General features: G+C 52.7%; 1 protein-coding gene across 1 annotated transcript; it reads right to left on the bottom strand.

Moving 5' to 3' along the window:
- Nucleotides 1-19: 19 nt before the first annotated feature.
- Nucleotides 20-17680, bottom strand: CEP68 (centrosomal protein 68). Its single transcript, XM_068153067.1, is given in 8 exon segments — nt 20-3934; nt 4763-4784; nt 4786-4906; nt 5769-5865; nt 6976-7098; nt 8976-10424; nt 11431-11859; nt 17650-17680. Coding segments are annotated over 7 exon segments (2328 nt in total). The 5' UTR covers nt 11815-11859; nt 17650-17680; the 3' UTR covers nt 20-3802.
- Between the last annotated feature and the right edge of the window lie 4708 nt (nt 17681-22388).

Here is a 22388-nt window from a genome sequence, read left to right as displayed (position 1 = left end):
TGTTTGGGTTATTTTCCCGCCCCCCCCACCTCGGTGTGCTGGTTTCTAAACAGGTGTCCTCCTCCTTGCTTCTCCTGATAACCAGACTGTTGCCCTGTGGTTGGGTTAGGATGTGTTTCTTTTCCTGTTTCACTGTTTCCTATCCAGGCATGTTTAGCTTGTGTGGGGGTTTAAGTCTTTCTGAAGATGAAGTTTAGCCATTTTGTATCCAAACAGCACAAACGGTGTCTGTCACTTTCCATGCAGGAGATTTAGTAAAGATGTCTGTAAGATCTGATGATTATTATTATTATTTTTTGCTAGTTCCTTCTTGTAGAATTATCGATGGGAGAGATCACACTTATCTGATTAATAGTTTCCTCTTCATCCTCTGCATATTAATTTGTGGCTGCAGAAAATATTGTAATTTGTTGCACAAAAAAAAAGGAAAGAAATATGTAACAAAACGACAACAAAAAAAAAACCACAACAGAAGAAAAAAATGTTTAATAAATATTGTACTTATTGGAAGTAATATCAAACTGTATGGTGATAAATAGTGTCTTAATTTGTATGGCTTAAAGGGGAAATCAGGCTTGCATTGTGCACAACACATATCTGTGTGCAGCCATGGCTCTCAGACCCTTTCCTAGTAGACCCAGAGACCGTCCCTGCAACTCAAAGTAGTGATTATGCCTACCCCCACCCCACCCCCCCAAAAAACCCCAAGCCACCAAAAGACTGAGTTGTCCCAGTGCTGAAGGCACATCTGCTGTACCAGAGGCAGCCAGCTGATGCTGCTGGAGGCAGAGCAGGCTCTGAATGTACAACTGCTCCCCACCTTCGGCTTGCAAGTTTCAACTCAAGGGAGTTTGTGTGGGGAACTTCTGCCTGCATTGTAGAGGGGAGTGTTGTGTTCCCCCAGCAGGTGACTTCACCCTCACCTCCTCCAGGTGGTTTAACTTCCTCCCAGTATATTGTCTTCTATATACTGTTAATTCCATCCTCTTTTGAGCAGTGCTCTTCTGACTTAGTGCAACAGCTTAGCTTCTGCTCTGTTATGCACAGAGGCAGCAGAAGGACGAAGCGGCCGGTGGAGCCCCCACCCCAGACCGCTGCTCAAAGCAGGGGCCCAACCTCCAACACTTTGGAACTAACCAGCAGCCAGGAGGGTTTCGGACAGTGTGATTCTTTGTACAGAGCTAATCCAATCATTAGTGCCTGATGTCTAGCTGAAAGCCACAGGAAAAGCTAGCCTATAACACTTCCTCTACATGTACAATTGTTCAGCTTTATCTAAACTCTGACCTTCAGCCTACTCTGTAAATAGTCTCATGTTTGAAAGACCATGTAACATTCCCCTAGTAGTAAATACACCCTGTGATAGTCAGAACTATATAGCCTAGGTATGTTGTGAGGTATACATGAAAACTGGTGCAAATAGCCTCTTTTTTTTCTTTGGGGTGTTTTTTTTGTTTGTTCCTTTTTGGTTTTGTTTTGGGGTGGGGGTGTGGGGTGGGAGGAAGGGGATGACTTTGGCTAACAGCTTTCTTCGACATAGTTGCATTAAAATCGACAGGCAATTGTAATCCATCCGAGTTATTGTCATGGTTAAGTTGAACTCTTCCACTGGAGACCTTCACAATAAAGTGATGTGCTTTCTATTAGAGATGTGCTTGTTGGTATAATTCATTATGGAATAAGGGGAGCCGCTGTGAGGGAGTTGTGAGTGCTGCTGAGGTCCAGGAAGCTGAGCAGGATGGAGAGGGGGGGGGTGGTGGTGTGTTGAGGGTGAAACATCTTTCCCTTCAGGGAAGTGCACAAATGAACTTAAATGTCAAGATGCCTGCTACATACTATCCAAACCAATGTTAATATATACAGTAATAAAAGCATTGCAAAACCAGCTTGTGCTACACCACTTCTTTGGTGCTTATTTGACTTCATCCTTTTCCCCCCTGCCATGCCACTAAGTCATTCCTGTGTTACAGTGCTGGGAAATGCCAGTCTGTGGGCCTCAGGCTAGAGGCAGAGCAGGCCCCATGGAGTCAGGGAATGGTTTGGGTTCAAGGGGACCCTAATGATAATCTGGTTCCATCCCCACCTGCCATGGGCAAGGACACCTCCTACCAGCCCAGGTTGCTCAAGGCCTCACTCAACCTGGCCTTGGAACATCTCCAAGGAGGGAGCATCCACAGCCTCCCTGGGCAACCTGTGCCAGTATCTCCCCACCTTCACTGTCAAGAGCTTCTTCCTCACCTCCAGTCTGGGTCTGGTAGTCTCTCAGTCATTGACCTGATCAAGTGCCTTTGGAAGGGGTCAGGCTTGACTTGCAAGCAGGCAGCAGTGGCCTTCCCTTGCCTGTACCTCTTGTCCTGGCCTGCTACAGCCTTTAAGCATCAGCCTAAGTGCCCCCAGGTACAGGGCTTGGTGGCAACACAGCCAGTGAGACCAGTCTCACCTGAACCATTTGCTTGAACCTTTTTGTTGAATTTCTGATGATCCCCTGCAGCTTGACAAGAAAAAAGTCTGCCCTTTGAGCTGAGGAGGTGGAACAGGGGAGAGCATCAAAAATGCAAAGTGAGTTATCTGCCCTTCCTCACTGCTTCAGTTTAACTCTTCCACATGCACAGTACAGCCCCTTCCCTTTGTTCTCTTCCCAAGAATGGGAGGAAATGATGTGTGCTGCACAAGAACACCGTGATCACCAATTAGTTGGAGAGGTTAATTAAAGCCAAGCACTAACATGCTGTAGTTGGCTCTCACTTTTTTTAATTGTAGAACTGTCAGGGTTGGAAGGGACCTCAGGGGAGCAGCCAGTTCCAACCCCCCTGCCATGGGCAGGGACACCTCACACTGCAGCAGGTTGCTCACAGCCACAGCCAGCCTGGCCTCAAAAACCTCCAGGCAGGAGGCTTCCACCACCTCCCTGGGCAACCTGTGCCAGTCTCTCACCAGCCTCATGGGCAAGAACTTCCTGATATCCAATCTGAATCTCCCCACTTCTACTTTTGCTCCATTCCCCCCAGTCCTATCACTCCCTGACACCCTCAAAAGTCCCTCCCCAGCTTTCTTGTAGGTTACTTCAGATACTGGAAGGCCACAAGAAGGTCTCCTCAGAGCCTTCTTTTGGCTACTTACCTTGTTCTGCAGCTTCAGAGATGGCTTTTTCTGTTGCAGGAAAATGTTTTCAAAGCCTGTACCAAAGTCTTGTGAGCAGTGGTGAGCTGCACCAAGCTGTTAGGAGGTGAAAGGTGCAGCTGCTTGCCCAGGGAAACCAACAGCTCCTGCAGACACCACTTGGGAGCAGCTCATAGTTCACCTGGCTCCCCTCTGAGCATGCTCAGCTGTTGGTGGAGGTTCACATAGAACACTGCCTTGTGGTGTTTATGCAGAAGAGAACCGAAAGTTACCTTGGCCCTGCTTCAGCAGGGATGATAAACAAGAGGTCAGTTTGCACCCAAGAACCAGGAGGAGTTTGCTGTTTCTTGGCTTGGAGCTGCTCTTTTTTGAAGAGCAGAAACAAGAGGTGAGGACACTGCTCTTAAAGTCACACAGCTTTACTGGGGAGGAATTTGCATGGCACACCGTGGAGCATACAGTTAAAACCAGCCTGCCCCTGACCTTTTGCTAATACCTGGAGCAGGCCACTCCAATTACAAAAAAAAACCAAGAAAAGCTACACTGAAAAAAAAACAACAAAAAGAACCAAACCAAAAGAGAAGGCCAGCTGGAGCCTCCCCCACCTCCCCAACCCACTCAGCTCCTTTAACCAGACCTAGAGCTGGCCCCAGTGTTAAAAAACAACAAACCCACCCTGAAATCAGCCTGGGCTGCCTGCCTGCCTCCAAACAGTGATCACAGGCCTCAGTGGAAGAGGTGCGCTGGTGCTTGCTGGAGTTTTCAGCCATCCCAGAATGGGCTCAACCAAGCCCAGGTCTGACAGAGGCAGCACCTGAAAGACAACAAATGAAAGGTGCTGCTGTGCCTTGGCTGCAAGCCAACACACAAAGAAACACCGACACCCCACCCACCCCTCCACGCTGTACTGATCTCACCTCCACCTGAAATCACCTCTGAGCATCTAAGCAGTGCACAGGACACAGCTATTTCTATTTAGCAATTAAAAAGAGCCCAAGCTAATTAAGATCCCATTAGTGACAGACTCACAGACTCGGTTTGCTTGGACCTTTCAGCTCATCCAGTCCAACCATTCTGTGGCCCTCAGCACCACATCTCTGCCCCTCTGAAACACCTCCAGGGATGGGGATTCAAACACCTCCCTGGGCAGCCTCTGCCAGGCTTTGAGAACCCTTCAAGTGAAGAACTTTCTTCTAATCTTCAACCTCCCCCGAGGCAACTTGAGGCCATTTCCTCTCACCCTATCACTAGGCAGAAGAGCCCAACCCCCACCTGGCTCCAATCACCTTTCAGGAAGTTGTAGAGAACCCACAAAACCCACTCAAACCCAGCCCCTTCCATCTTCCATCTGCTGTCCAAGTGCTTTTGGCAGAGCAGCTCTCTGTGCTGGACTGCTGACCCTCCCAGGGTCTCCCTGAGGAGCTGCCATGGCTCTCATCTGCTGCTTCACCCACACCCTGCTCTCCCCTGGCACATTTCAAGATGCTGGGGCAGCAATTTTGCCATCCCCTTTGCTTTCTGCTGCTTTTAGGCTTTCCAGGCATTAGATGAAATGAGTTAATGACAAGTCCTGATGCACACTACTTGCTAATTTATCTTCCTATGCTGCCCTCCCTCTCCCTACCAGTGCCCCCCTGCTTACCCACTGAGCAGCTCTCTGTTGTGCCCTCCTCATCTTCCACCCTGTCCTTGCCCACAGTAGCTAGGACAGACTCGTACAAGTGCTCTGCATGGGCTTCCAGCTCTTCTGACTGCTTCACAATCAAGCCCAGAGTGTCTCTCAGAGCTAGAAAAGGGATGAGGAGAGTGGTAGTAAGGTGACAATTCAGTGTCTGTAAGGGCAACACAAGAGGGTTCCCCTGGCCCAGGCAGGCTTCTGAAGAAAACCAAGCAACAGAAATAACAGGCTGGTCTTCATCCCATCCAAGCTGTGATGCAGAGGGTAGAGAGGGTGGGGAAACCACCTGGAAGGCTTCATCTTAAGAGTGCAGATGGAGGAAGAGTGGCACCCAAAGGCAGACCTTTGGGACTGTGTCAGAAAGCTCATCCATACTGCAGCACTCGGCCACTAGAGCCCCTCTGGGTGCTGCAGATGCAGCCCTCCTTTGGTAATCCCTTCTGCAGGACTCACCACACCTGCCCAACACGGGTCCTACCACCAGCCAGCCTGAGCTGTCCTCCCCAGACTGCTGGGACGAACCAAGGGCAAGCAGGGTGTGCACACCACTTCCTCCTGCACTTGGACTGAAGTTTCTCCTCCCAACCACAGGCTGACAGCAACCCACAGCTCACCAGCAGCTGCCCATGCCATGGTTAAGAGATAAAAAAAACCCTCAGGAGGGACTCCATAAGAAGCAGAAACACATCCATCCATCACCCATGATGGGTGGGCATGGCACAAGGCAATGGCCAAGGCACAGCACAGCTGAAAGTGCTCAGAAAGGATTCCTTGACACCTCCAAGTCACCTCCAGGTCTCCAGGAGCTCTGAGTCCCCCTTCGTTCCCACACAGATGCTGAATGGTCAACTCTGCCCCACTGCTTCCCCCTCCCCACACACAGGGGGGGCAGGGATGCCAAGGGGCAGATGTTATGGCCAGCATCACCAGCTGTGTCCACAGGCAGCTCCACTCAAGGGCTCCTGCTCACCTGGAGAAGTTGCTGCCAGGCAGTCCAGGAGAGCTTCTCCCCTCTCCAGCACACTCTTGGTCAGGCTCCGGTGGTTGGCCACATCTTTCCTGAATTCCTGGGAAGAGAATCACAGAATTGTCAGGGTTGGAAGGGACCTCAAGGATCAGCCAGTTCCAGGATGGCAGGGGCACCTCACACTACAGCAGGTTGCTCACAGCCACCTCCAGCCTGGCCTGAAAAACCTCCAGGGAGCAGGCTTCCACCACCTGCTTGGGCTTGGGCAACCTCTTCCAGTGTCTCACCACCCTCATGGTGAGGAAGAGGGAGCACTGCTTAGATGGGGTTTTTACTCTACCAAGCCTGGGACCCTCAGCACCACATTCCTGCCTCTTTGGAACACCTTCAGGGATGGGCATTCAACTGCCTCCCTGGGGAACACATTGCAAAGTCGTCTTTCAGGGAAGAAATTTCTTCTAATCTCCAACCTCAACCTCCCTTGGTGCAACTTCAGGCCACTTCCTCTTGTCCTATCACTTGCTCCTAGGCAGAAAAGACCAACCCCCACCTGGCTCCCACCTGCTTTCAGGTAGTTGTAGAGAATCCCAGAATCATAGCACTGTGAGAATTGGAAGGGAACTCAAGGATCATCCAGTTCCAGGATGGCAGGGACAGCTCACACTACAGCAGGTTGCTCACAGCCACAGCCAGCCTGCCCTGAAAAGCCTCCAGGCAGGAGGCTTCCACCACCTCCCTGGGCAACCTGTGCCAGTTTCTCACCACCCTCATGGGCAAGAACTTCTTCCTAACATCCAATATGAATCTCTACTTCTAGTTTTGCTCCATTCCCTCCAGTCCTGTCGCTCCCTGGTACCCTCACAAGTCCCTCCCCAGCTTTCTTGGAGTCCCCTTCAGATACTGCAAGGCCACAAGGAGGTCTCCTGGGAGCCTTCTCCTCTCCAGACTGCACAACCCCAACTCTCTCAGTCTGTCTCCATAGCAGAGCAGCTCCAGCCCTCTGCTCACCCTTGTAGAGCATGAGGACCATGCGCCTGCATTGCCCAGGGAGCAGCCTGTCCTGAGCAGGTTCCTGGAGCTGCCAGATTTGGCTCTGCACACATGGTACCTCCTGCACTACCCCCTGCAGCATGCCAGCAGCGTTCTGCTCCATGCTGCTTGCTGCCCACAGCACCCAAGACAGGGGAGGGAAGCCAGCAGTGATGCCTACCAGGTAGTGGTGCAGCAAGGCCTTCACACCTCCGGCGTGGGGCCAGGCTGGCTCCCAGCTGCCAGCAGTCTCCACGGTGTTGTACAGCCAATGGATCAGCTCCTCCAGCTGGCAGCAGAACGTCTGCTTGACAAAGCAAACCAAGAGGGGTCACTGAGCTATGTCTGTATGGTAGTTTCAGGCTGTGCCTGGAAAACTTTCCACACATCTTGAACAGTAAGTGGTGAAATGTAAATAAATCACCATTGGATGTGAACAGTGGTAAGTTCATAGAATCACAGAATTGTCAGGGCTGGAAGGGACCTCAAGGGTGATCCAGTTCCAACCCCCCTGCCATGGGCAGGGACACCTCACACTACAGCAGGTTGCTCACAGCCACAGCCAGCCTGGCCTCAAAAACCTCCAGGCAGGAGGCTTCCACCACCTCCCTGGGCAACCTGTGCCAGTGTCTCACCACCCTCATGGCCAAGAACTTCTTCCTGACATCCAGTCTGAATCTCCCCACTTCTAGTTTTGTTCCATTCCCCCCAGCCTGTCATTACCTGACATCCTAAAAAGTCCCTCCCCAGCTTTCTTGGAGCCCCCTGCAGATCCTGGAAGGCCACAAGAAGGTCTCCTCAGAGCCTTCTTTTCTCCAGACTGAACAACCCCAACTCTCTCAGTCTGCCTCCATAGCAGAGCAGCTCCAGCCCTCTGCTCACCTTTGTGGCCCTTCCTGGACACCTTCCAGCACCTCCAGATCCTTCTTGTACTAGGGCTAAATAATCCCATTGGACAGAGAATAAACACAGAAGTTAAGTTTTGTATACTGTCTCTCTTTTCAGCTTCCTTGCTCTAGCAGATGCTGGCTCTGGCTTCTTCTGACTTTGCTGACCTTGGCTGCATTGCTTTGCTGTGGCTACTCTTTCTCTTGTCCCGTGTGTACAGGGGGAGGGAAGGGAGCAGGGAGTGGGGAAGCTATTAGCAGCTCCCTGGCTTGTCCTGGGGGGTTCTTGTGTTGTTCATAAATTGTATATGTATGTAAATATTGTCTGTTTTGTACACATTCATTGCATTTCACATTTAGGTTGTAGTTTTGCTTTGTAAACACAGCTTCATTTGCTTCCAACTGAGCTGGCCTGGCAATTTTATGTTGGGGGGGGGAATTTTCAACCCACCAGAGTCTGCAACAAAGACAGGGCAGGGACACTAACAGGTGTGGTTTGGAAAGTCCCTGTTCCCTTCTCCCTGCACATGCACAGCCCTGAGCTGGGGAACCCAAGGGTCAACAAGAAACAAAGAACTCAAACCCCTCAACACAGTGTGACCAGCAGTGACTGTATGCAGCACTGGGGAGGCCACACCTTCAGTGCTGGGTTCAGTTCTGGGGCACTCACTCCAAGGACATTAAAGGGCTGGAAAGAGTCCAAAGAAGGGTAAGGAAGGTGGGGAAGGGTCTGGAGAACAGGCCTGGTGAGGAGCAGCTGAGGGAGCTGGGGGTGTTTAGTAGAGGAGGCTAAGGGGAGAGACCTCATTGCTCTCTACAGCTCCCTGAGAGGAGGCTGGAGCCAGGTGGGGCTTGGGCTTTTCTCCCTGGTATCAGATGATAGAATGAGAGGAAATGGCCTCAAGGTGCCCCAGGGGAGGTTTAGGTTGGAGATTAGGAACAATTTTATTTCTTGCAAGAGCGGTCAGGGATTGGCAGAGGCTGCCCAGGGGGGTGGTGGAGTCCCCATCCCTGGAGGTGTCCAAGAAAGGTGTGAACATGACACCTGGGGCCATGGTTTAGTCGCCACGGTGGTGTTGGGTTGATGGTTGGACTGGATGAGCTTAGAGGGTTCTGTTAACCCAAACATTTCTCCGACTCTATGACGCTGAGCCCCAGCAGAAGCAAGATGGGCTCCAGCTCCACCAGAAGGAACTCCCTGCTCTGCTGAGCCCCCTGCATGTCCTTGCTGCCAGGCACCAAATGCAACTTGAGACCTTCCCATAATGAACTGCATTCCTCACTTCAGCCTTACCTTAAGGCACTGGGCGAGGGACTCGCTCTCCTGGCTCTTCTTTGGGTGCCCCTTGCCCCGTGGTTCACTTAGGTATGTCCCATCCAAGGTGTCCCTGAGGCCAGCTTGCAGAGTCAGGCCCCGCAGAGGATCCCTACGGCTCTGGCCACACAGTTCAGTGTTTTCCCAGCTGGGCTGGTGAGAGCTGCAGGAGTGCCCCAGCCCCCTCAGATCCCCAACATTCCCTCTTCTGTCCCTGCCACAGGCTTCATGCCCCAGAGCTGCCCTGGCTACAGGGGGCTGGGTGAGTGAGGGGCTCCCATGGGCATGCACAGGCATCCTGACGGTCAGGGAAAGGCTGGACAGGAACTGAGCCAGCCCCTCCAGCTCCAGCAGTTTTGGAGGCAGGGACAGAAATTCCTCATCAGCATCCCACTCTTTCCTCAGGGGGAGCACCCCTGTGGTAGGCAAAAACCTGTGGGTGCTTTTCAGCTGCCCTTTGTGGCTTGGGAAAGAGCTGCCTCTGGCATGCCAGCTCCTCCCATCTGCAGCAGGGGGGCCAGGTGAACCCAGCCCGGCTGAATCCAACGTTAGTGCCTTAGCAGGACCTCTAGAAGAAAGAGAGGAAGCCCTCCTTGTGAAGGAAAACTCTTTTGCAATAGGTGAAGGGTCACAGCACAAGCTAGCTCCTGAGCAGCCTCTCTTCCCAGGCCCTGGGGTGGAGCACCTCTCTGCAGAGGCCACGAACCTACGATGTCCATTTCCTCCACTTCCCTCAGCCTGCCCACTCCGGCCGTACACGCTGGTGGAAGCCGAGGTACCTTCCAGGGAAACGGAAAAGCTGTCCAGGCCTATTCCTGAGTCGTGGAGGAAAGGCTCAGGCACCTTTCCCAGCCTGTACCTTGGCTTCAGGGGATAAGCATAATCCAGCAAGTCCTCGTACTCTTTGTTGGGGTCCCAGCGGCGGGAGCGGCGGTCCGGGGAGGGGGGCAAGGAGCCCGGGATGGCGCAGGCCCAGTAGTCGGCTTGGTAGGACGACACCTCCCGGACGCGCTCCGCGGCGCTGCGGCCGCCGAGCAGAGCGGGTCTGGAGGAGCTGCACAGCCGCAGCGCCCTGCCCTCTGCTCCACCCCAGCCGCAGCACAGCTCGCGGGGGGAGGTGGCTGCAGGAGAAGGCAGGGCCGTGCTGGTCAGCAGGCTCCCGGAGGGCTCTGCAGAAAGCCCCTGGTCTTCCGAAGACAGAGCCGAGAAGCACGACGCAGAGCGGCTCCGCAGGGCTCCCTCGGGGCTGGGTGGGCTTGGGGGACGCAGGAGCTCTGGGGTGGAGGGTAATGAGGATTGATCTCCCCATCTTCTGCCCGGGTTGGCAAGAGCACGGTGGCAGCTGCCAGCAAGGATGCCCTCCTCTGCAGAGCTGCGCCGGCTGGGAGGGCTGGACAGCGGCTCCCAACAGCCCAACGCCTTCCCCTGCTGCAGGGTGGGGAAAAAAGGGAGAGAGAGATGCGTGAAATGAAGCACAGCACCCAGACAAAAGGCTTCTTGGAGCTGGGACACGGATTAAAAACAGCCCAGGCCTGGACCTGCTGCAAGGAGAAGCCAGACAGGGAGCTCTGCTGTGCCTGAGGGACGGCAGGCAGCTGCCTGGAGCCCGGAGTGGGGCTTGCCTTTAAGGAAAGGTATTCCGGGGGCTTGGAAGGCTGTGCCAGGCAGCTGGCAGCAAGAGGCTCGGATTTAAGGAGCCCTGTTCCAAACAACTTTAAGATCTGCAGCGGCACAAGAAAGCCAGGAAGGGACTTTTGACAATGGTTTGTGTGATAGGATGAGAAGAAATAGATTGCAGCTTGAGAAGGGCAGGTTTAGACTGGAGATAGAAAGTTCTTTCCAGTGAGGATGGGGAGACTCGAACAGGTTGCCCAGGGAAGTTGCAGATGCCCCCTCCCTGGGGGTGTTCAAGGCCAGGCTGGATGAGGCCTTGAGCAACCTTGGCTAGTAGGAGGTGTCCCTGCCCAAGGCAAGGGGGTTGGAACTGGATGATCTTTAAGAGTCCCTTCCAGCCCAAACCATTCTATGAATTTATGAACAGAAGGAATGCCTCAGGGCCCAAAGCCCTTCCCCACTGTGCAGCTTAGCCCAAGGCTGGGGTGAGCAGCCTCTGGCTGGAGGAGATCACAGAATCAGCCAGCTTGGAAGAGACATCCAAGATCACCAAGTCCAAGTGGTCACCCAACCCTATCTAATCAACCAGACCATGGCACTACATGCTTCAACCAGGCTCTTCTTAAACACCTCCAGGCAGGCTGACCCCACCACCTCCCTGGGCAGCACATTCCAATGGCCAATCTCTCTGTCTGTGAAGAACATCTTGCTAAGATGAATCCTAAAAATGGAAAGCCCTTGCTAGGAGAAGCCTGGACAAAGCAGTGCCAGTCTTGCCAGGGACCTCCTGGTGATGCACCTGTGTGTGCAACCTGCTCACCTGCTGCTCCTCCGAGGAGAGGAACCAGTGGCTCCCACGATGAGGCACATCAGCACCATCAGTGGCTCTGTGAAGTGAAGTCTCGGTCTCTGGGAGGCTTGCCCTTGCTTTGGGCAGTCTGGGTGCAGGTGCTGGAGACACTTCTGGGTGGTAGCTTGAGCTTCCCTGGGTGACAGCCGTGGCCAAGCGACTGCATCCGCTCACTGCCACCCCCTCTGTGCCCTGTGGGCAGGATGTGGCCTCCTCTGCACCCAGAAGCTGGTGCAGGCTGTCTGCTAGCTGTGGGTGATCCATCTCCACCTCTGTGCAGTCCCATCTACCATGGTTCTCGGTGACCCCACTCAGGGAGGCTCTAGAAGGTGATTTCCCAACATCTACAGCCATCAGGACACAAGTCTGTCTGCAGGATGCTGCCGAGCCTTGGGCTGCCTGGAAGACACAACACATGCTAGAGGAAACTGGCTGTGACTCCTCACCTCCGTACCAAGTAAAGATACTGGGTACAGGCTCACAGGGTGTTAGGGATTGGAAAGAACCTCTAGAGATCTTCCAGTCCAGGCCCCCTTGGCTCAAAACAACCCCAAGAACACTCCAAGCCGGGGGCAGAGTGGATGAAAACTGCCCATCAGAGAAAGCCCTGGGGATGCTGACAGTCAGCTGAGCATGGGCCAGTGTGCCCAGGTGGCTAAGAAGGCCACCAGCATCCTGGCCTGGATCAGCAAGAGTGTGGGCAGCAGGAGCAGGGAAGTGATTGTGCCCTGGTACTGGGCACTTGTGAGGCCACACTGGGTTGAGGTCTGGAGCCCTCACTCCAAGAAGGGAATTGAAGAGCTGGAGAGTGTCCAGAGAGGGGCAAAGAAACTGGGGAAGGGTCTGGAGAAGAGGGCTGGGGAGGAGCAGCTGAGGGAGCTGGGGGTGTTTAGTGTGGAGAAGAGGAGGCTGAGGGGAGACCTCATTGCAGCTCCCTGAGAGGAGGCTGGAGCCAGGTGGGGCTTGGGCTCTGCTCCCTGATATCAGGTGTTAGAATGGGAGGAAATGGCCTCAAGTTGCCCCAGGGGAGGTTTAGGTTGGAAATTAGAAGAACCTTTGCTGGAAGGATTCCCAAAGCCTGGCAGAGGCTGCCCAGGGAGGTGGCTGAATGCCTGTGCCGGGAGGGGGGTTGAGGAAGCAGAGCTGTGGTGCTGAAGGACACTCAGCCTTGGTGCAGAGTGAGAATGGTTGCACTCAATGACCTTAGAGAGGTCTTTTCCAACGGGAACAATTCTCTATGATTTTTATGAACTCAAACGCAAAAGAAATTAAAAAAAACCAACACCAAAAATCACCACAAGCAAGCAACCAACCAACCAACCACACACAAAAAAGCCGACCACACGAAACCCCAAACAAACAAACCAAAACCACACACAAAAAAAAAGGCAAAAAAACCCCAAACTAACCAACCAACGGGAAAAAAAAAAAAAAAAACACCAACCCAAAAAGTAATGAGGAAGGCAAGTGCTCCCAAACAATACTTGGAAGCAGGAAGCACAGCCGCGACTGCCGCCCCCCGTCAGCCCTTTTGTGGCGATCTCCTTTCCCGCCCAGCCCCGCCGCGCGGGGGCCGTTGCCATGGGGCAGGGCGCTGCCGGCCAGCAGAGCGCAGCGCAGCGCAGCGGAGCGCAGCAGCGCGGGGCCCGCGGGGGGCACCAGGCAGAGGCTCGGCGCGGCACGGCCCGCGGCTCTGCCAGCCCTCCCCGCACAGACCCTCTCATACCAGCACAGAACGGTCAGGGTGGGAAGGGACCTCAAGGAGCACCCAGCCCCAACCCCACTGCTGCCATGGGCAGGGACACCTCACACTACAGCAGGTTGCTCACAGCCACAGCCAGCCTGGCCTCAAAAACCTCCAGGCAGGAGGCTTCCACCACCTCCCTGGGCAGCCTGTGCCAGTGTCTCACCACCCTCATGGGCAAGAACTTCTTCCTGACATCCAATCTCAATCTCCTCACTTCTACCTTGGATCCATTCCCCTCAGTCCTGTCACTCCCTGACACCCTCAAAAGTCCCTCCCCAGCTTTCTTGGAGCCCCCTTCAGATACTGCAAGGCCACAAGAAGGTCTCCTGGGAGCCTTCTCCTCTCCAGACTGAACAACCCCAACTCTCTCACTGTCTCCATAGCAGAGCAGCTCCAGCCCGCTGCTCACTTTTGTGGCCCTTCTCTGGACCCCTTCCAGCACCTCCAGATCCTTCCTGGAAGAGAGGCTCCAGAGCTGGACACAGAGCTCCAGGTGGGGTCTGAGCAGAGCAGGAGCATTACCTCCCTCAACCTGCTGGCCACACTTGATGCCCCCTGCCCCCTTCTCTTGAGGTCCCCTGCCCACACCTGGACTCACCCACTCGGTGACTTCACTCACTACTGAACACCAAACAGAATCACAGAATCAACCAGGTTGAAAAGACCTTTAAGACCATCAAGTCCAACCTATCACCCAACACCCTCTAATCAACTAAACCATGGCACTAAGTGCCTCATCCACTCTTATTTTAAACACTTCCAGGGATGAGGACTCCACCACCTCCCTGGGCAGCACATTCCAATGGCCAATCTCTCTTTCTGGGAAGAATTTCCTCCTAACATCCAGCCTAAACTGCAAAATTGTTTTAGAATCACAGAACTGTTGGGGTTGGAGGGGACCTCAAGGCTCATCCAGTTCCAACCCCCCTGCCATGGGCAGGGACACCTCACACGAGATCAGGTTGCACAGAGCCACATCCAGCCTGGCCTGAAAAACTCCCAGGGATGGGACTTCTACCACCTCCCTGGGCAAACCATTCCAGTGTCTCACCATCCTCAGGGGGAAGAATTTCTTCCTAACATCCAATCTGCAGCTACCCATTTCTGTTTTGTTTCCATTCTCTCTAGTCCTATCATTACCTGAAACCCTCAAAGTCCCTCCCCTGCCCCATTTTCCCCCTTTTCCCCTCAAAACCCAGAGCACCTGGGCTCTGTTGGAGTCTCCTCCCACCCCAGGTGTGGCCACTTGGCCCTCCCCACCTACTCCCCTTTTTAATCCCCACCAGGAAAGGCAGAAGCCCTAAGCTGAGCCCATCTGGGCTGAGGATCCTCCTCTCATCTCTGGTGAGTGCTCCTGCTGCACACTGGGTGATGGTGGTGGTGACAACAAAGGCCGGGGGGCCTGGTGGCCCCCCGGTTGTTAGGACCAGAATTGATGACTCCTGCAATCTCATCCACGGGTGCTGGCTGAGCCTCCTTCCTGGGGCTGAGCTCCTCTGGGTGGTATCCTGGCTGCTGAGGGCCTTGCCCCTGGCTCTTTCCACACTACTCACCCCCTTCTCTTGATGTCCCCTGCCCACACCTAGACTCACCCACTCGATGACTTCGCTCACTACTGAGCATCAAGCAAAGAGGACTCCACCACCACCTCTCTGGGCAGCCTGTCCCAGCGCTCCAGCACCTTCACAGGAAAGAAGTTTCTCCTTACATTCAAGTGAAACCTCCTGTGTTCCAGTTTGTGCCCACTGTTCTCTGTCTTATTACAGGGCATCACTGGAAAGAGCTTGGCCCCATCCTTTTGACCTGCCCTCTTCAGATATTTGCAAGTCTTGAGAAGATCCCCTTCTCAGTCTTCTCCAGGCTACAAAGCCCCAGGTCTCTCAACCTCTGCTCCTAAGAGAGATGTTCCAGTCCCCTCAGCATCTTTATAGCCTTCCACTGAACTCTCTCCAGTGGTTCCCTCTCTTTCTTGAACTGAGGAGTCCAGAGCTGGATACAGTACTTCAGGTGTAACCTCAGCAGAGGCAGAGTAGAGGAGAAGGAGAACTGCCCTTGACCTGCTGCCCACACTCTTCTTGATGCACCCCAGGATATCATCAGCCTTCTTGCCCAAGAGGGCACATTGCTGGCTCATGGTCAACTTGTCCACCAGCACTCCTCAGTCCTTTTCCCAAGTGCTGCTCTCCAGCAGGTCAGCCTGTCCTGGTGCAGGGAATTGTTCCTCCCAGGTGCAGGATCCTACATGTGCCCTCCTTAACTTCATGAGGTTCCCTCTGGCCAGCTCTCAGCCTGTCCAGGTCTGGCTTGAAGAGCAGCACAGCCTGAGGGGGAGTCAGCCATTCCTCTCAGTTCTGTTTCATCATCAAACAGCCTGAGGGTCCACTCTGTCCCTTCATCCAGGTCAGTGATGAAGCTTGACCTAATACTGATCCTTGGGGAACACCACCAACCACAGGTCTCCAGCTAGGCCCTGCACTGTTGGCTGCAACCTTCTGTGCTGTGTCATTCAGCCAGCATTCAACCTACCCACTGAATTCCCAAGACTATTTGTCGATGTTAGGGAGGCAGCAGGCAGTGCCACACACCCCTGTGATGCCATCCATCTTGAACAAAGAAGCAAATGTCCTTCACAGGGTCATTCTGTCCCCACAAGCTACTTGGAAGCTAGAGAGAAACCAGGAGCCCTGACAACACCCAAGTAAGAGCCAATTTGTGTATTCCATCATTTATAAGGATATTAAAAGGGGACAGCTCAAATTTCACTGTGTTTTCAAAGTCTCTAACTCAGACAGCTATTTTCAACTAATTTGGGAGCAAAACTAGAAGTAGGTAGATTCAGATTGGATGCTAGGAAGAAGGTCTTCACCATGAGGGTGGTGAGACACTGGAATAGGTTGCCCAGGAAGGTGGTAGAAACCTCACCCCAAGAGGTTTTTAAGGCCAGACTGGATGTGGCTCTGAGCAGCCTGATCTAGTGTGAGGTGTCCCTGCCCATGGCAGGGGGGCTGGAACTAGATGATCCTTGAGGTCTCTTCCAATTCTGACAATTCTATTATTCTAATTTCAGGGAGAGCAGACACCCAAAAAGCACTTGGATAGAATAAACCTTTATTAGAATAAACCAAACCAGGCTGGAAGAGACCTTCAAGATCATCGTGTCCAACCCATCAACCAATCCAACCCACCCAAACAGCTAACCCATGGCACCAAGCACCCCATCAAGTCTCCTTCTGAACACCTTCAATGACGGCGACTCCACCACCTCCCCGGGCAACCCATTCCATAGCGCAATCACTCTTTCTGTATAGAACTTCTTCCTAACATCCAATGGATGGATGTTAGCAGTCACACACATCCTGTACACAGAACCATCAGGCAAACACGACCTTTAAAAACAGAGTGAAAACACTAATGCCACTAAGCACAAACCCCAACTACAAGAGGATCTAGGAAGCAAAGGAGGTTTCTCACCATTCTCTGACAAAACCAGAACAATCCAGAGCTCAGGTTGCCAGCGGTGGCAAATGCATCGAGATGGGAAGAAGCAAGCGCAAATCTTTAGGCAGGACTGGCACAGCTCTCAAGAGGGATGTACACCCACAGCTTCAGACATAGTGGAGATTTTCCACTGGCCTTCAAACCCCAGGAAAAAGGGTCAGGGATGCCAGCTACACCCGAGGCCTCCATTGTCTCCCCAGAGACAGAGCGGTGCACAGACCTGTGACTCTGTTTTCTTTAGATGATGGCTGCAGACGGTGGCCGTTTCATTCATCCCAGCTGGGAAAGGTCCACTCAAGGAAAGCGATCCCTGAACTTTTTGACGTCATCCAAAGGATGCTCCCTGCCAAGAGCTGCATAAAACCCCAGCAGACAACAGGAGCCCTGTTCCAACGAGGGAGGTCCCACCGCCGGTAGGTAGGTAGGTACCACTTGGCTGGCAACTTCAACAGGAGCAGCAGACACTGCTAGGAGTTTCCGCCTCCCGCAGCTCTGCTTTTACCGGGGAGGGCTGGGAGGTTATTTTGAGGAACAAGCACATGGCCCTTTGCCTTTCAGGCCTACAGGATCACAGAGTTTTGGGAGGTTGGGGTTTCTGTTTGGTTGCTTTTTTGCCTTTTGTTGCACACTTTTCTGTCCGAAAAGCCTTTCCTCAGCCAAAACCAAAAGAGCAGATAAGCAAAGAATGCCCGGAAAGAACGGCAACAGAGCCAAAGAGGCACCGCAGCTGGGGGACTATGCCCAAGTTGCTGGAGACACGGATGCCACACGCCACGAGTAACGGGGACGGACTTCTAACGGGAAAGCCTCCCGCTTCCCTCTACCCCGTTCCCTTCCGCATCCCGAGAGGCCATGGGCAAGCCTCGGAGCTAGCTGCTCCTCCAGCCTCCCCGGGGTCCCTATCGCGTCGCGCTGCGGCCCGGCCCTACCCTGCCCGCACTTACCGAGCGGCAGCCGCCACTACCCCCGGCCCTGCATCCCAGCCAATGGGAGTGGCGGATGCTACGTCACACGGGCGCCCTTGCGGCCCGGCAGCCAACGGGAGCGGAGCGTGGTGCCGGGGCCAGTGGCGCCGCCCTGACCCGCCCGGCGCTCGGCCGCCCCGAGCCGGCCCCCAGCCTTGCCCGGCTCCCAGCGTTGGCCGCGCCGCTATTGGCTTCGTTCCCGGCGCTGCCTTCAGCCTCGGCCGCCCTGCTCCCGGTCCTTCTCCCAGCAGTGTGGGGGTTAAATTAGCTGCCTGTCGCCGGGGATTCGAGGAGCACCCTTCGGCTGTGCCCGTTGCCGGAACAGTGTCATCGCCGCTGTCTTTGAACTCGTTGTAACTTGAGGGTGTTTCCTCTTTAGAGGGTGACAGAACGGCAGGAGTTGGAAGGGAACTCTGGATAGTATTTAGTCCAACCAACCTGCTGGAGCAGGATCACTCAGAGTAAACCACATAGGAACGTCTCCAGGCAGGTTTGGAGCACCTCCAGAGACAGAGGCTCCACAACCTCTCTGGGGGGACATCCTGGAGCAAGAGCTTCTTCCAACGTAGCCGAGTCTGGTTTGGGGCCAGGCTGTGAGTATGACCAGCATCTGCTATCTAGCCCCTGGACGTGTGTGTGGTCGGGCAGCTTTCTGAGTACATCACAGGGTCACAGAAAATACTGGAAAAGCCCTTTAAGATCATCCAGTCCAACCATCACCTGCTTTTGGAGCTTAGCTTAGATAATGTTGAGATTTCCTGGAGCTCAGTTATCTGATAAAGCATTTCATGAATGCCATTGCTGCCAGCTTTAGGCCACGAGGTAGCAAAAAAAAACATATCCCAGGCTTGATCAGCAGGCTGACAGCGTCAAATCAGGAATCCAACTCCTTACTGCTGGGTTTCACACTAAGGAGCAAGCATTTCTTTATTACAAAGTTGTGCAAGACTGGGTACCACAGCACACAGAACAAATCTAGCACACGCCAGCTGAAATCCCTAGTGGGTGTTTGGACAGTGATATGTAGGTGTTACAGAACCACAGAAAATCACAGAAACATTCAGGTGGGAAAAGACCCTCAGGATCACCAAGTCCAGCCACTGACCCTACTCTGCAAGGGTCACCCCTAAACCAGATCCCCAAGCACCACATCCAAAATACCTTTAAACACCTCCAGGCTTGGTGACTCCATCACCTTCCTGGGCAGCTCAGTCCAGTGCCAGACTACTCTTGATAGGGAAAAAATTCTTCCTACTGTCCAGTCTTAAAGCTACCCAGTCACAGCTTGAGGCTGTTCCCTCTTGTTCTATCACCTGTGAGAAGAGACCAGCACCAACCTCTCCTCAACCTCCCATCAGGGAGCTGCAGAGAGCGTCCTCTGTTTCACACTAACCATTCCCAGCTCCTTCAGTTGCTCTTCATAAGGTTTATTCTCCAGGCCCTTCCCCATCCTCATTGCCCTCCTCTGCACTCACCAACACCTACAACTCATGCCAACACCTATTGATCAGTTTCTTAACTTGCTTTGCATGAAAGGTCCAGCTTCTCTTAAATTCACTGCCCATGCTCCAAGGATGAGGGGTTTATTTTGGGCAAAGGTCTTCCAACTAGGAGGTGTGGTCTCCAGGGTCTCTGGTGGTCTTTCAAGCTTTAACTTTGACCTTTTGAATTCCTTCTCCTTATATGGTCACAAGTTAGATCATCACCAATTTTCCCAGGTCCTAGACCATAGTCATTGCTTTTTTGCTGGTTTTGAAGGACACTTTGGTAGTTAAGGAAAGCTCAGTGTGGAGACTTCAGTGTTAAGGCTGCAAAGACTCTTTGTTAGTTACAGGCAATAGGGATATGGTTACATTGCTGAGGTGGCACCAGCTGCCCAAGCTTAATTAAAATTTGTAAACACTTTCCAACAACAGCAGGGTGAGGAGCACAACTCAGGTATCCCACCCAAGCCCCTGGCTAGTGCTTCAGTCTGCTGGCCAGACTCCTCAGCTCGTTAGTGTGCTCCTGCTCTTTCATAGTATCATTCAGGGTTGGAAGGGACCACAAGGATCATCTAGTTCCAATCCCCCTGCCATGGGCAGGGACACCCCACACTAGATCAGGCTGGCCAGAGCCTCATCCAGCCTGGGCTTAAACACCTCCAGGGATGGGGCCTTGACCACCTCCCTGGACAACCCATTCCAGGGTTTCACCACTCTCATGGTGAAGAACCTCCTCCTCACATCTAGCCTGAATCTCCCCACCTCCAGCTTCATTCCATTCCCCCTAGTCCTATCACTACCTGAGATCCTGAGAAGTCTTTCCCCAGCCTTCCTGTAGGCCCCCTTCAGATACTGGAAGGCCACAATTAGGTCACCTCGGAGCCTTCTCTTCCCCAGACTGAACAGCCCCAACTCCTTCAGTCTGTCCTCATAGGAGAGGTGCTCCAGCCCTCTGATCATCCTTGTGGACCTTCTCTGGACACGCTCATCCCATGTATTCTGGTCCAGATTCCCAGCTGCTATGAACGTGGGTTTGTCCTACTGACCTCAGTGGAACTGGCCCCATTTCTACCATCCTGCAGAAGCTTCTTGTTTTGGTTTTTTTTTTCCCCTCTCCAGAGAAACAAAGTGGGAGTATCTTTTTCAAGGCTGCTTCAAAAAGCAGAGCTGTCACACCAGGGTATGAGGTATCTCTCAGAAGAACTCATGGCCAAGAAAAAGCTCCCATCATCTCTGTTCCTCTGTAAAATGTCTATATTTGGAGGTTACAGGAGGGCTGCACATCCCTCTGCCTCGGATGCATGCTTGGAGAGTCAGCTTAATGCTGGAATTCACACAGGAAAAGCCCTCATGAAAGAGAAGTCCTTTACAAATGTTGTTTATGGCTTATTCTGCAGGGAGCCAGCTGCCTGCCGTGCTGATTTCAGGCAAGTCAAAAGGCTGAAGCAAACACGGATGGGCCATGATTCATCCTCAGGCTGGGGCTGTTTTTAGCTGGTATAAATTTCTTGCAAGCTGCCAGACATTGTTCTCGGGGCTGAATAGTGCTTGGCTGTGGTGTTGGCCCTGGCAGGAAAGGTTCATGTCCTGTTCTGCCTCCCATCAAACGAGTGCCAGGATGTCTGCAAGACCAGACATCTGTCCTCTCTCCTTGGGCTCACGCTGGGAGGATGTTAATAAACAAGGTGGGGGAACAAACCAGTCATGTAAAGGTGAGATTATTTTAAAGATCAAGGGAACAACACCAATGTTCTTCTGCTGACACCCAGCCCTCTGCATTAGGAACTCTGCTGAAAGAGAACCTGGCTTATTCTGTTTGTACCATGGGGTCAAATCCAGCCAAGCTCCCATCCAAAGTTGGAAGAGATTAACATGGATGTTTCCTTGCTGATTTGAGACTTCAGGATTCTTCCACACTTGTATTTTTTTTCAGCCCACCTTCAAAGAAGGTTCTCCAGCAAAGAGAAATTATTTCACCACATCTGTGGATGCAAGAATTCACAGAATGCCAGGTTGGAAGGGACCCCAAGGATCACATGGTCCAGCCTTTCTAGGTGACGGTGTAGCTGAAATGAACTGGCCCAGCACCCTGTCAAGCTGAGTCTTACAACCGCCCAGTGCAGGGGAACCCACTACTTCCCTTGGGAGATGATTCCAGTGTCTAACTGTTCTCATGGTGAAGAGTTTTCTTCTGAAGATCAGTTGGAATCTCACAGAATCAACCAGGTTGGAAAAGACCTCAGAGATCATCAAGTCCAACCTGTTACCTAATACCTAACACCTCATTGCTCCCCAGCAATAACTTGTACCTTCATTGCCCCTTGTCTTTTCCCCATGACTCCTTGCAAAAAGGGAGACTCCATCCTCCTGGCATTCACCCTTTTATGTACTGGTCCGTGGTAGTAGTAATTCAACAGTAATCCTCATACCTATGAAATGAAGTAGAGCTTGCTTACAACAAACCAGGTTTGAAAGTGGTCTGTGAGAAGCCAGGACAGGTTGACTGCATTTTCTTCAGGAACTTCCTTGCTTCCTGGTGGGAAGGTCCCTGCTTCTGCACCGAGCTGGATCTGCCAGGAGCCCCAGCTGAATATATGCTGAGTTTTAACATACCCACAACAGGTGATGAGCTGTTACCCAGAGTTTTCAGCACATCAGTCTGTAATTTCTTTTTGCCTTCACCGGCCTCACACTACAAACCAGACAGTTAACACCCTGAGATGAAACCTGAAGCTGGATGGACACCATCTGCTCTTGCAGAGCATCTGCACTATCTTCTGCATCAAATTTCAGTCTCTTACAATGCAAATGTTTGGGGTGGATGAGATGTCAGGAAATGTGGGGTTTGGAGGACCTGACCTAATTGTTCCCAGAGCACTGCTAGCAGTATTAATAGAGTACTGCAGAAGTGATTAGAAACTACTTGTGATCACCTTGCCAGCAGCATGGCAGCACGTGGGGACTGTTTGCCTGTGTTTGTGTTTTGGATTGGATTGCACCACACAACAATTTGGAAATTTACCCCAAGGAGTAAATTTACCACACTTACTCAGAATTTGGAAGTCAAATGCAATTATGTTTCCACAAGTAAATTAAGTCTAAAAGGCAATAAACATCCTCAAAATATATTCACATACATTTACAGTTCAACAACAGCACAACACCCCCTGGTACATATAATCCATCTCTCTCTTCCCCCCTGTGCAGATCCACACCCCCAGGACATAAAAGTCC

This window comes from Melanerpes formicivorus, unplaced genomic scaffold (assembly GCF_026170545.1).
Source record: "Melanerpes formicivorus ecotype bairdi unplaced genomic scaffold, bMelFor1.0.p_v2 SCAF_25, whole genome shotgun sequence".
Taxonomy (NCBI): Eukaryota; Metazoa; Chordata; class Aves; order Piciformes; family Picidae; genus Melanerpes; species Melanerpes formicivorus.
This window is presented reverse-complemented; position numbering and strand designations above follow the sequence as displayed.